General features: G+C 38.8%; 1 protein-coding gene across 1 annotated transcript in view; it reads left to right on the top strand.

Annotated features, from left to right (window-relative positions):
- Positions 1 to 11,874, top strand: part of NECAB1 (N-terminal EF-hand calcium binding protein 1) — a 65,277-nt gene extending 53,403 nt beyond the window's left edge. Inside the window, 5 exon segments of the mRNA XM_075705073.1 lie at positions 3,905 to 3,958; positions 5,435 to 5,547; positions 7,662 to 7,739; positions 8,762 to 8,853; positions 11,817 to 11,874. Coding sequence (XP_075561188.1) covers positions 3,905 to 3,958; positions 5,435 to 5,547; positions 7,662 to 7,739; positions 8,762 to 8,853; positions 11,817 to 11,845 — 366 coding nt within the window. The 3' untranslated portion in view covers positions 11,846 to 11,874.
- Positions 11,875 to 14,173: the final 2,299 nt, after the last annotated feature.

Raw genomic sequence — 14,173 nt, forward strand, 5'->3', positions numbered from 1 at the left:
GCGGCGAGGCTGTGCATGTACTCCAAAGACAAGGATCCATGCACACTGGCACGGGTGCCTTCGCCAGCACCTGCAAACAGAGAGGCAGCACTTGTGGAAACATGAACATGCAACAGCCTGATCCTGTTCCTTCTTTCCAGCTGATCAGGATGGACATTCCCCTGTCAGTGTTCTCATGGGCTTCAAGTCCGTCTCGTATTTGTGGCTGGACCCATGCCCCTTGCCTAGACATTGGCTCAGACCTTGGGTCCTGGCACACTAGTCTCTCCTCCTACTCACCTGCTAGTCCAACTTGAGTTCAGTAGCAAATTATATACCTAGAAAATAGTTAAGGGATTTAACAAGAAGACAGAATAAATGGTGGTGATCTGGCACAGGGCTCAGCAAGACAAGCATGCTGACCTTCCTCTGCCATTGCTCCCTCCCAAACGAATAAACTGCCCCTAATTACTCTTCCCCTTTGGTTTGGGACCAAAATTTGGCATTTCTGTTATCTCAGCCTTATTACTGATTACTGCATTACTGATATGGACACCCCTGGCACTGCTGGCCTTGCAAGACTTTGCTCCCAAAAAGGAGCCCAGTACTCCCTTTGGTTATCCCTGAGGTCTGACAGTCTCTCGCATCACTTCTCCTTAACCAGCTGTGAAATTCCGCCATTCCTTGCGGCACTGTCTGTAACTTCTGTCAGCTTCTCACTCTGTTCCTTCTATGCTCAGCAGCTTCTCATGGTCTGCTCAGTCCATTAAGCCTCTGCCAGGGCATACTCATCTGCCTGCACACAACAGCTTCCTCCCAGAGGTCATTTCTGCATGAGAAAAGCAATTACACAGAAGTTGCCACGTTAATGACATTTTGGTAGCAACTTGATTTTTTCTGAATAGCTATAAATTGGATTTTGAAATGCCAAAGTCCGTCATAAAATGTAACTCTCGCTTTTGGTCCAGCTTTACTCCCAGCTCTGCTTTGGAAGCAGCAGCTCACCGGCCTGCCACAGTGACCTCCCAACACGGACTGCTGCCAAAAGGAGTTTAAGGAAACTTAACATTTAAAAGAAAGTTACTGAAAAATGAAACCTGGCATACAGCAATAATGCAATCCAAATGTTACAGAAAGCAGCCAACCATTTTGTAGTAAATAAACATACAACGAGACTGTTATAAAATGATCAGATCTGCTACAGAGAAATGAGAGAGAACCTCAGTTTGAAAAGGAGCTCAGTGCCAAAGGGAAACAGAGGCAGGGCATAGATCTTCCACAATTATCTCCTTATCAATATAAAACTTGATTAATAAAACATAGCAATCAGACAAACCTACTTTTGCCAACAGACAGACTATGTCCAGATGCCTAGCTTTGCATCTGCTTGACTTTGTATCTCACAGCCAGGTCTAACTGCGAGAAGTGAGAAGTTCACCATTTCTGCAGGTTCTCCAGGACCACCTCCTTTGATTGTTCCGTTGACACTTCTTTCTGGCCTCTGTGAACTAAAAAACCCAATTTACTAGGCATGCAACTTAGAAATTATAAAACTTCTAGTCCTATAAAGTATCCTAAGGCTTATTAAAAAGACTGTAGGAATTCTTTTCTATTAATGACAGCCCCTCTTGTCCTCATTTTACTAGATCTTACATTTCATTACGGTAGAAGGAGCTCCCTGTGATCCATGTTTAAACAGCATCTAGCAAAACAATGTCTGGGTCATAACTGGGACAGGCATGTATTACAAAAAAGATGTCGGTGCCTCTTAGCAGACTGTCAGCCCATCTACACTGTTCCAAAGCAAAGTCAAGAAAAGACAGTCAAGAAAAAGCAAAGCTGATCGCTTGCATGACCACTGGCTTCAGACTGGAATGAATTAGACAGAAACATCAAGTGGTGACCAAGTGGTTGGTCACCGCTTCCCACCTAGGATGAGGCCAATACATATGCCATCTCTCATCAGTAACTTAGTAATTTCTAGCCTAGACAGTGTTCCAGGTTAACCCACCACATCCAACCAAGTGTTACAATTCAACTGTCTTTCAGCAGCTACTAAAGCTCTTCTTTTTGACTTTGCCCTGAAGCAGATTAGAAGGATCACACAATCACACAAAGAGGCAATTTCAGAAGCTACCACTTCTCAGCGGAGGTGAGGTAGGACTGCAGAGGCATCGTAAAGCCTCAGCTCCGAGCTGTGGTCTTGGTCAGTTTTCATTTCCAGGCTGCATGGTAACTGTCTGGCAGGAGCGCTCACCTCCCCATTGGACTACTGCACTCATGCTCAACATTGAGCCAGCTGATGCCTGAGCGCTCTTTCTGCACAGATGAGGACTACGTGCCAATGCTTGCATGCTCTGAGCATACAGCAAGCTGTCTGTGTAGACTTAACCTCACCTGTGTAAGCTTACCTCATCTGTGTAGTCATGCCCTGTCTAATGACATAATATTCATCTATACAAGTTCTTCAGTATTTTTAACTTCTCGAGGGGGCCACCAAGTTATCCGTCAGTCTTTCCTACTGGAAAACTACCTGGTGAATGGTTGATTTAGTGTTGTCTAACTCTTCTGCTGTCTTCTGTCAACAGTGAATTTAACCATGAATCAATCTCGTAAATCATCTTTTTTTTCTCAAGTTCTAAAGTGATATGTACTGGAAAAAATAGAATTCTTTTCTTGCTTCCATAAGAGAAAGTTTGCAATACAACTTGAGTCATTCCTTTCTTCTCTTTTTCCATACACTGCCCTAGAAGAAAATTGCACTGAAAGTACAGAAGAACCACAGGAATATGCACTTTCCCTCAGGGTTTTTATCTGAAGTGTCTGTACGACAAATGAGCTATTAAAGCTGGGTGTTCCCCTGCCATTTCATGCTTTTCTATGCACATTCTACAGGAGAGGTACAGCTACGCAGCAGTTACTATGTGACTGCTACTTCACTCCTGCCTTGCTCTGCCACCTGCTGCTGGTGGAGGTCCCCTGCTCATTTGAATCGTACCTTCACACCTCTTGTTGGCTTTTCAGTGAGTACGGTATTTGTGCTGGCAAAACGAAACGACCTGAGGTTGATCAAGCCTCACCCAGCTGCAAGTAGAAGAAATTTTATCTTTGTTACACAAGAATTGCTTGTAATGAGAAGCGAAGCACCACTAACAAAGAGTGCATTTTGTTCCAGCTGCTTATTGCAAACCGATCTGCTTTTTCAGCCATACGGATATTTTTCACAATATCCATATGGCACTGGGTTAGAGGGTACTGCGTGTGCCTAGCATGTAAGTGATAATTTTGTGTGCATTACTAGATGGTGTTTGCATGAATCACTGATTCATGAAGCGCGCATCCAGTTTGCGTGTTAAGCAAGCATACTGCTGCCTCACAGACGCAAATGTTTGCTGCTGCCCAGTCTGTCCTCAGAAGCAAGCGCAGTGGTTCAGAAACCTGACTTGGAGCACCACGCACATCTTTTTCAATGCTAGAAAACAGTCCCTTGCAACTATACTCCCCCTTCCCCCCTGAGAAGTTTCTTCTGTATAAAGTTTTATGATGGTTGATGGTTCATTCCAAATTACCATCCCTGCTCATCTCCATAGTCCGCGTGACAATTTGAGAATATATCTGTCTTTTCTGAATTACATCCAACAGACATTTGTAAGCAAGCAGATTTGTTACAAATGAAAAATTAGCTGTTCAGCATTATAAATAAAACTTTACAGAACAGCCTGGGTTGGATTTAACCACCGAAATGTGCAAGACACTGCGAACAATGCTTGTGTTTGACTTACAGCTAATAAAGAAGGGATGGAATTATAACTTCTGGAGATATAACAGAATCTAGCTGACGGAATAGCTTGTTAAAAACGTAAGATCAGAATACAGCTGTAGTATTGCCTCTTATATTTCCATTTTCTTTTCAACTGCCTGAAAGGACCTAAAGCTTGAGCCATTTGAAGAGGAAGTTTTGGAAGAAAATGCAAAATCTGTAAGTACTTTTCAAGATAATGACTTTTGACATTTGATTTTCCATGCCAGGTATTGAGCCAACAATGTTACCTGATCTCTTTCGTTAAAAAATAAAAAAAACCACCATCCTCCCTTGTCCCAGTGATAAGAATCCATTTTAGTCAGCAGAATACATTGTGCAAGACGCAACAACACAAAACTTGGAATGTGTGGGCAAAACTTTTATAGTAATTTTTGCATTGTTTTCAAAGGCTACAGTGAACCAAAAACTTGGCTCACATAAAGAATAAAAGGTGTCATTTATAAGATTTACCGAATTTGGCAGCAGTGTTTATGGGGTGACAGCATCTCAGCTCCCAATCACCTAATGCGGCATGCATGCTTTAAATCATGGTTGTACAGCCAGTCTCCCTTCCTCCTTCCCTCCCAAAACTGCTACAGGAAGCGTTATCAGGAAAGACGGGAAAACATCTAGTGTTAAGCAGTAATGAATGTTACAACTTACAAAACCAAAATCATAACCAGAAATGAACTTACTTTTAATTAACTTCATGTCCCAAGATCAATTTTTCAAATACACTAGCATTCCTAAATTCTGGGCTTTGAACCTAACAAAATGCAAATCAAATACACAGAAAAAAATAACCAAAATAGATGATCCATCAAATTCGCTATTTCATCACAGACGCTGCATTAGATTTCTTCTTTTTTAAATGAGATTATACAATATTGCTAGACAGGCTGCTTATGATGGAGGGATAATCCATGAGGTAACAGTATCAATAATCAAGGCAGAAACAAGTCAAAAAGCAGTACAAGAGATGAAGTTGTATTAAGAAGCACGTGGTGTTTCTTTATATATTTCATTAGTAAAATTGACATGCTTCAATGAATGAATCAATATGTAAACTACTTACGTTAGCTAATTGATAGCCATAATAATTCAGGATAAATAGGTCTTTTGTCCTCTTTATTCATCATTTAACACGGGCTACCTTAGGCATCTCATTCAGGTGTTAGAGCTCTGAAAGATAGAAGACTACAAGAGCACCTCAATGAAAGTAAGACTGCATCCAATGCAGGTTGTGGGAGTACGTTCTTACCTCAAACCTCATGCCTGCTTGCATACAGATTAATCCAAGGAAACATGCTGACTTTATTGTTGAGTATTCCAAAGATAAACATTTGCTTTACACTCTTCTGAAAAGACTGTCTCATCCAGGCTTCGGACAGCTCTCAGCTTCTCTAAGGCTGACACTAATTTGAGGTGTTTCCGTTCTGTGCCTCAGCCTGCTGAGATACAAAAGCTACACTCAGGTGTTTCTACTTCTCCACTCCAAAGCACTAAAACAGGGACCGCAAACTTCAAAGGAACTTTTGTGGGGATTTTTTTGATGATTGTGGGTTTTATTCTTTTATGATAGACTTTCTGGAGTTTAAAGTACAAGGATTTCAGAGGATGATATGCAGTAATATTGTCATGTTTTTATATCAGCACATAATGATTGTTCAACGCCAAATGTCCGTGATAGAAGAAGAAATTGAGGAATTCCGTCTTGCTCTGAAGCAGTATGTGGAATCTGCTTCTACTCAGGGTGGCTGCTTGCAGTAAGTATAATGTTATTGCCCCTGGGCTGAAGGAAGCAATGTAGTCTGACTTCCTGAATAAACTCTAAGTGGAGCCGGATTATTTATGAAGAGAGAACCTGTAACATTTTCCTTCCTCGCTGGTTATACCTGTGTGTAAGACAGAGCTTTTCAAAGACAACTGAAATCAGAAAGAGATGTCAAAGTGTATCTGCAGACTTTAAGTAGTATCACAAAATGACAACACAGGCTATCCCAAAGATGCTAAACAATCTTTTAAAACTTCTCAGTTCTGGAGGTCACCAATTCATGGATTCTGGAAGCTCCTAGGCTGACAGTCTTTATTGGAAAACTCATTTGCCATCCTTCACCTGTGCTTACCTGGCAAGTGAGCAACTTATCAAGTTGTTTGCCAGTTCTTGTTTGGAAGCTTTCAAAATCTTCCCTTTAGGCTGTCATTTTAAAATTTTCATTCATAATAAAAAATGGAAAAATTAAAAAGCAAAATGTTCAATGAAATAGTGTATTTCTGCTTTGCTCCTTTTAGAATTAAACAAAACATTAGAACTGGTTTCAGAATAAATTTTAGTGACTCACCGTGGTACTGAATTTCTTAATTTAACATACTTGAGAAAGCTATTACCATACACACTACAGCCCATTATGAAATAAATATTTTTATAATGTGTACACAATAAACGATCTTCCTATATATTCAAAGGCTTCAAAGGCTGCCTATCACAGCCCTAGTTTGTTAGCCTTGTTGCTATGAGATCACACTTACGGTGACCGTATCAGTAGTGTTCACACAGACCAGAAAAGGTTTGTTAAGCTGGAAGAAGAAAAGAGTGACCTTTTTGCAGTGGTTCACTTGTAAAGGCAGACTGATGAGGAAAAGAAAATTCTCTTGTGGGCCAAGAGCTAGAAAAAACAAAGAAGAGAAGACCCCTTCCAAAACCGAACATCCAGCCAAACACTATAGTGACTGCAAACTTTTCAGCGGGGAGAGCTTACATGACTTCAGAACACAACACAACAAATGATGGCAAAAAATTACCTTCTTTCCCAAGTTTACAGGCATTTGGTAAGTCTGTAATGCCACCTACCGGTTGTTTTTCACTGTAGCTGTTCATGACATTGATGTTTTTTCCAACAGTTCTTGATATTTTTGCTATTTTACAATGTAATTTTGCATACAGCTGGAGAAAAACAATAAATCACATTAAATTTCTTATCACAGTATGAAATATAATCTGAGACCAGTTTGCAAGCACATCAGTAATAAGATCAGCAATCTCACACTTGGGCACTCAGAGAAATACATACATGTATATATTTTGTGCTACACATCTAAACACCAATTTGAGCACCCAAATGCCTAAGTACCCTACGTGCTATAAAGCTGTTCGGTCAGGATAATAAGCGGGATGATTCTGTGTAGAGGATCAGCAGATATTCTGTGGGTCATTTTTCACCCATGATAAATTGTTAGCTGAATGCCATAAGGACAAGTAAATACCAAAAGGTATTATTTTAAAAGTGTATCTGCAGCAGACATCAGCCTATCTGTCTTTGTACTCCATTGCTATTTGCTTCCAAAGGACCTAAACTCTATGCCACTTTGATGCAACTCTTGTACAAAAGGATGTGTTCCCACAGTGTAATTCTTCAATGAAACAGCACAAGTTACTCTACAAACTAACTTGAACCATTCTCTATGTGCAGTATGCTGTTATTAGCTGATTTTCCCTGAACCACAGTTGTTTGATTAATTTTCTGTATTACTGATTAGCATTTCTTTAGATAAATTACACTATTGGAGCAATATGGAAAATTAGTTTCTCAAGTAAGAGTCTATCACAAGTGTACCAAGATAAAATATTAATTAAAAAAAAGACATGAAAATACTCCATGAGTTTAAAAAAAACCCCAAGCCCTCAGATAATTCACAGTATGTTTCCCAAAATCACTGATTTGTTACGTGTATTATTTGGGGGTTTTTATTTGGTTTAAACAAAAAAAAAAAAAAAAGATCACTCCATTTGGTTCATACTCATAAGCAATTTGGAGTAAGATGTGTATGTCCAGTAACTTCTTCATGTTTGATTAAATTAGTTCTATCCTACAATTCTTAGTGTTTCCATACAGAAGCTTCCAAGTGATTCCCGCTTCATTGTTTATGAATTCTGGGAGAACAGCAATGTCTGGAATAGGTAAGTTTTGGTTTTTTGAGGTTTGGGGGGTTTTTTTGTACTAGAGAAAGTTTTGAAGTTAGAGAGCAGTTGTGCAGAAGGAATGAATACAAATTACTTTAAATACTGCTAATCGATCTCTTGCTAAATATATCACAGTTAATTCTTCAGAAGAATACTTCAATTGCTGAAGACTAAAACATACCGAAACATATAAATAAAAATGTCAGAAAGACACAACTCGTTTGAACAGAATAGAAAATGTGTGAAAGCGAACAGGGAAGGGTATGGCATCAGATGTATGGTAGTTGATAAGAGACAAATAAATAAGGAAATGGCAGTATTACCATAGTTCAATGATGGCAATGAAAGAAATGGTTGAGACAGGCAGTGCGCCCTCCAGCAACACACTCACGCATGCAAGCGGTCATGGGGAGCTGTCCCAAAGCTTCCCAAATCCAGATCACAAAAACCCATCCAACACATTCCCACAGTGTCTGGTTTGGGCCCAAAATAGAAGTTACAGTGATTAAAAGTCCTACCAGCTGAGTTCTAGCCTGCAGCAGGCAGATGGCTAAGAAATTGAGTAGAGACAAAAAGATTTTCCTTAACTATTTTTACTATTAAAAAAACCCAAACAAGACCCATGATTTTAAATCTGTAGACAGTAACCACTCTGAAGGAAGACAGAGAGGTCTCTTGAAGCCTAGTTTCTTTCCTTTTGAACAAAGCTCCAGTTCAAAGTTTACTTTCAGAAAGGCTCAAGAACACTGGTAACGTGTCAACACACTTGGAACAAGAACTGCTATACTGGGTCACAACCAAGAGATGAGCATCAGGGAACAGTTAAGCATACAGAAGAAAAAGTGTGTTTAATATAACATGCAAGAACTTCACAGTTTATCTGTTCTCTCCCACTATCACCATTTTCTAAGTTTTGAAGCACAAAATCTGTTATAGCATTAACTGCAAAATTTTTGATGCTCATAAAAATTTTTAGCCCCTTTAAAAACCTTCTTACTCTTGTTTTTACAACTATTTAGCCACCTTCAAATGAATTACAGCAAGACATTCCAAAGAAGTAATGTGGACTTCTTGGAAACTCCAGAGCTCATCACAACAATGCTAGTCCCTGGTAAATATTTTTCATGTTATTTTCTTTATTCCATGTGAAGAGTTCTGCTATATTAGTGTGTTCCATATGCAGGAATGTGTATGGAACATATGCATAATATCTGCACTATCTGCAATAAACACTGCATAATACCACCCTTAGATTTTCTTCGGTAAAGTATGAAGGAGAAAGGGACTCCAAATGTTTTTATTTTAAGCACAGAAATGTAAAATGCATCAGCAAGAATAAAACCCACAATGCTTTATTTTATGCAGTGGAAAGTTATGCTATCATACACTATTTAAGAAAATAGCTAGAAAAAACAACACTGTTTATGATTAGTAAAATAGACCCTGTTTAAGATTTTCAGGAACAGAATTGCTTGCTGATGAAGACTTCATCATATTTACAGACTGACGCGACTCTTAATTACTAATAATTTCTATTTACCAACTAATTTATTATACATGCTTCCTGCTATGTTAAAATGGGGAAAAAACAACTCCTTTGGAAAAGCAACGTGTTAATGATTCCAAATTATTATTTCTAAGACAAACCAATGAGCATGAGACATCATCTTTCTCAGAGAAATGAGTTAAAAGAGACAGTGCATGATAAAGCAAAGTAAGCATCAGTCCCATATTTTCAGAGGGAGGACAGCAAAATTTTTATCTTAGGCAACACAAATCTATTCCAATGAAACCCTAATTTCCTCTATGTCTGAATACAGACTAAAATAATAAAATCCCACCCAGTAGAAAAAAAAAACCTACATAGTCCTGTACCTGGGGTTTCTCCTTAAAAGAAACCAGCCAAGACATTTTCAGATCTCATGAGCCTTATCTGAACACATGATTATATGCCAGGGATTCCTGCAGTATCAGGAGATTGCACTTAATCAGCCAAGAATCCCTTCAAATCTTGTATCTTACTAGGAAATTGCTGGATTTAGGACAAACTTGGCTGTAAGAAACAACACGCCCTTTTCCCAAACTTCCTTGTGTCCAAGAGCTAGAGTGGGTATGACCCAGGAGTGTTCCAGGGGTGGTTTACTCACAGCTAAAGTACAATTAACATAAAATAATATGTAAACATCATTTGTAAGTGCCTAAATATAGATGTGTCTGAAATTGGATTCAAAATGCTCGTTAAAGCATCAACTGTGCCTGCTAAGAAGGATTTCAGTCTGCAGCACTCTATCCTGGCAGACAGTTGCCATAGAAACAGCATTTCTCACTGTGCACTCCTTGCCAGGGGGGCAATGGGAAGTAATGCATTCAGGTTTTTTTTTTACAATTTCACAGATTATCTATTATTTAGAAATCTGTGCAGACATTTGAACTTTTGTTTCATGGAAAGTACTACCCATATTTGATCTATACAAATCATACTTGTATTTGAAAGACAGAAAATGTTCACGAAGTAAAAAATGATGGCTGCAATGCTACCAGTATAATTTTTGAAAGAATTTTAGACACTGTGAAGTGATACCACTATAAAATCAGAAAAAACCCCAACCCGTCTGCAACTAGCACATAGATAGGCTCTATTTTTAAAAACAAATTTACCCTAGCTCAGACACATCTACAGTTTTTTTACACATCTGGTTAACTAAGAACTGAAACAACTGTAATCTGAATCTGATTCGAAGATTACAACCCCCGAGTCAGCTGATTAATTAAAATTAATAAGGATGCACTTACCTGGCTAAGAATGATTCAGGAAGACATTGGATTTCAAGACTGGTAAATCCAGTATTACCCTAAGGCAAATTCATTTATCAGTTAACAGGAACCACAACCTATTACAATCACTTGCACACCTGTTAACCCACCAAGTTGCTTCAGGCCAATCTACGAGGGTGGCATGGATTGCTCAGTTCATCTTCAGCAAATCCCTAATATTTATATAAGATCTGGACTTGAGGACACTAGAGAACCTTTTGGTGAAGAAAACAAAAGATAGGGGAAAGCCACTGAATGCTTATGACACTGTAATCCATGAAATAAACTTAAATTGGGTTTTGGCCAAAATTCATTAATCCACTGATGTGTCAGAGACTGCCAAGCTTTCATAGCCCAAATTCAGGTAGGATTCTTAAGTATCTTCTCGACATTCTTCTTCAGTAACATTCTTCAGAAAAATGCCATAAATTGAAGGATTTATGGACACATTCACAGAAACAAGTTGTGTCAATGAATTTAATCCCCAAACTGTGCAGTGCAAAACCTACTGAGCCTAGAGCACCCCTCCATTAAGGGGACTTGGCATCTCAGACACAGTCACAATTCCTTTCCTTCCTTCCTTCCTCTCTCCATAAATCTTGTGGTTCCTCTCTGCATAAGGTTCAATTTCCAAAGGGCAAAGGGGAGGGACTGTGGGGAAGAAGTACAAATGTGTTTGACTCGAGCCGTGCCTATGATCTGGTAATTTACAGATCTTCTTTTACGGAAATGACATTTTACAAGTCCATCAATTCTCTTACCTTTGAGGCAAAACGCTCCTGATTCACAGAGTTGTGTAAAAAGAACCAGGTTTGAATAACGTCACCAGGAAAGAAAGTCATTAAAGGCAGCACAACCACCCAGGGGACACAGTACTCAGCTAAAATACTGACACATGCAGAGAACAGGACTGAGGATGTATGTGGTTTGCTCTCTGGGATCTGGGTGCTTAATTCTATGCAACTGCACCTATGACACGTTAATGCTTCTTTGGATGTTATCAAAAAGAGATACAAATCCTTGTGCTAAAGCCACCCCCCCACCAGTTATACTCAGCTCTCCCAGTATTTTAAGTATTCTTCCCCTGCCTGGAGAGGTTTTGTCCTTGAAAGTATGCAGCTTTCAAATAAAGTGGTATTAGCTGCATATATAAACAAACATTTCTTTATATACCTTACAGCTATTTTATTTAGGATTTTTACAACAGGTAGCAAAAGAAATACCATTTATGTTAACAAATAAATAAATTCTCTCTTTCAGCATCGTGGTGGGTCCTCAATAACAACTAGAAGCTGTGGTTCCAAGTAGTGTTAATGCTGCATTGTTTTTCATTATAACATTCATATAGCAATGTACAGTTGTGCTGGGTTATGAATTTATGATGTGATACTGTTTGTTATTATGGATGTGATCTTTTCCATTTTAAAATATGGAAAACTGCACATTTATTACCGTCTCTTCTTGTGACTAGTTCAGTGAAATGATGCATTATAGAAGCTGAAACAAGACAGCTATGCTAAACTGTTTATTGTGTATATTCAGTTCAAACTGTCACAGAAAAGTGCATCTTGATTGGTGTGGCTAAGTATTTGTGAAGTTTTAGTCCTACATTAATAAACAATCATTACTTAATGCTGCTGTTTTCTCCTTTCACAGAAAAAACATGTATAAACATGAGCACACATTTTCACAAATGTCTTACGCTTCAGAGAAGCTGTCAGTCATTAATTAGGAACATAAACATAGGGACAACTTTTTGTGTTAATACGAACTTCACTCATACAGGAAATTTTCTGCCCGTGACAAGACAAGGCAGTACCATTTTCTTTTCACAGCCTCTAGCCCCTACCCTCGCAAGAGGAAACACATCTGCCTGTCTGCCAAGCCACTTTGGGTCCACAGACTTAACATTTCACAACCAATTTACTTTGAACCCTATGTCCTGACCACTCGGAAAATATTTTCATCAGATCACTTGCAGCTCACTGAAAAGTCATTAGAGAAAACTGCTGTTAAAGCATTAATAGCCATAAACCTGAAAGTAGAAATACTTTCTTCCCCAAGAAGTCTTGCTGTTCTCCCTTGCATCTGAGCAGTAGGTGTGTCCTCCAGCCTAAGAACAAAAGGCAAGTGACTATTGTAACCTCACACCTCCATGACAGGTTTGCAAGCTTTACACGGTAAATGACCACTCTCTCCACTCATCTAGTAGTCCAAAGTTACAAACAGTACCCGAAAATAACTTAAAAGTCATATTTAATAAAATAACTGTAGGATTTATCTAGTTTTATTTCAACTCAACCAACACATTACCATATGTTATTAAAAGTGGGGAATTTAGACTACAAACAAGCAATCTTCACTGCAGTAAGGGTCCCTATTCCAGAAGCTATGACCAGGACAAGAGATCAAGATTAAAAAAGGTGTCACATTTAGGTACCTGCACGTGACCAAGGCATCTTAGCTCCTATTGTATCAATGGAGTTCTGAGGGAAAATTAGGTGCCTAAACAAAGGTATCTAGTACATGTGAGATGCTCTAGGGCATCCCAACTGGTGTCCAACTCCCAGCTGATACCTACAGGTTGTGTGTCATTTATGCTAGGCCCATGCAGCTGCTTCAGACAGCCTACACGTCTCAGATGACACCCGATGCCTACCGTTAGGCAACTGAATCAAACCCTTTGACAGTAAAGTCAATGGAGCTTAGATTCTCTAAGCAAATGTGGATGTTGGAAAGTGATGCCCACACACTTCAATTCAGGTGCGCACATTAGAGGTAAATTTCCCCATTAAATCTTCTTACAATAACTCAGCAGGAGTGAATCCTTTTAATACTGGCATCCAAAGCTTTCCCATATTGACATGACCCAACTACAGATCTGTTCACTCTTAAAAAGGCACCCAAATAGCCATATTACGCTCACAAATGACAGATCAGTGAAAGTTTAAAGGTTTCTTGTCTTTAGCGAAGTAAAACTACTCATATTCCTGAAGATCTGGGCTGGCTTTTTTCCCATGCCAAAATGGCAGTCTAGTGTATGGCATGTTTTCTTTTGTCACTACTGATCTACTGACAAAGGAGATACAGTGACATGTGACACTGCTGCAGGGTAAAACCTTAAGTGAAAACTGACACACTACACTGAGGTTTGACATTTTTTCCTTTTCACTGGATAAACTATATTACCATTATTCTTAAAATAACCTGCTTTAGAACTTCATGTCAGTTAGGTGCTGGAGGGGGGAAAAAGTTCTAGTAGGTCATTCTCCTTTGTGTATTTACTAGTAAACACTTTGATGAATCATACACAAGAACAAGTTTGAGAAGTTTCACTTGAGTTTTGAGAGCTACACACAGAAACTGCCTTCAACACATACTGGGGAAAAAGATCCATAGCACTCACTCTAAAAAAACTCCCAGTGATTAAAAACCAACCAAACAAAAAGTATTTCAGTTCTTTGTAACATTACTTGTTAACAACATACAAATAGAATACCCTTGGAAGCTTATTTTAATTGACTAACTGCTGCTAAACAAAAAAAAAAAAAAAAAAAAAGAATTCAAACAAGTTTATTTGAATAGTTCAGGGAAAGAAATCTAGTGTCTATCAAACG

This window comes from Pelecanus crispus, chromosome 2 (genome assembly GCF_030463565.1).
Source record: "Pelecanus crispus isolate bPelCri1 chromosome 2, bPelCri1.pri, whole genome shotgun sequence".
In the NCBI taxonomy this organism is placed as follows: domain Eukaryota; kingdom Metazoa; phylum Chordata; class Aves; order Pelecaniformes; family Pelecanidae; genus Pelecanus; species Pelecanus crispus.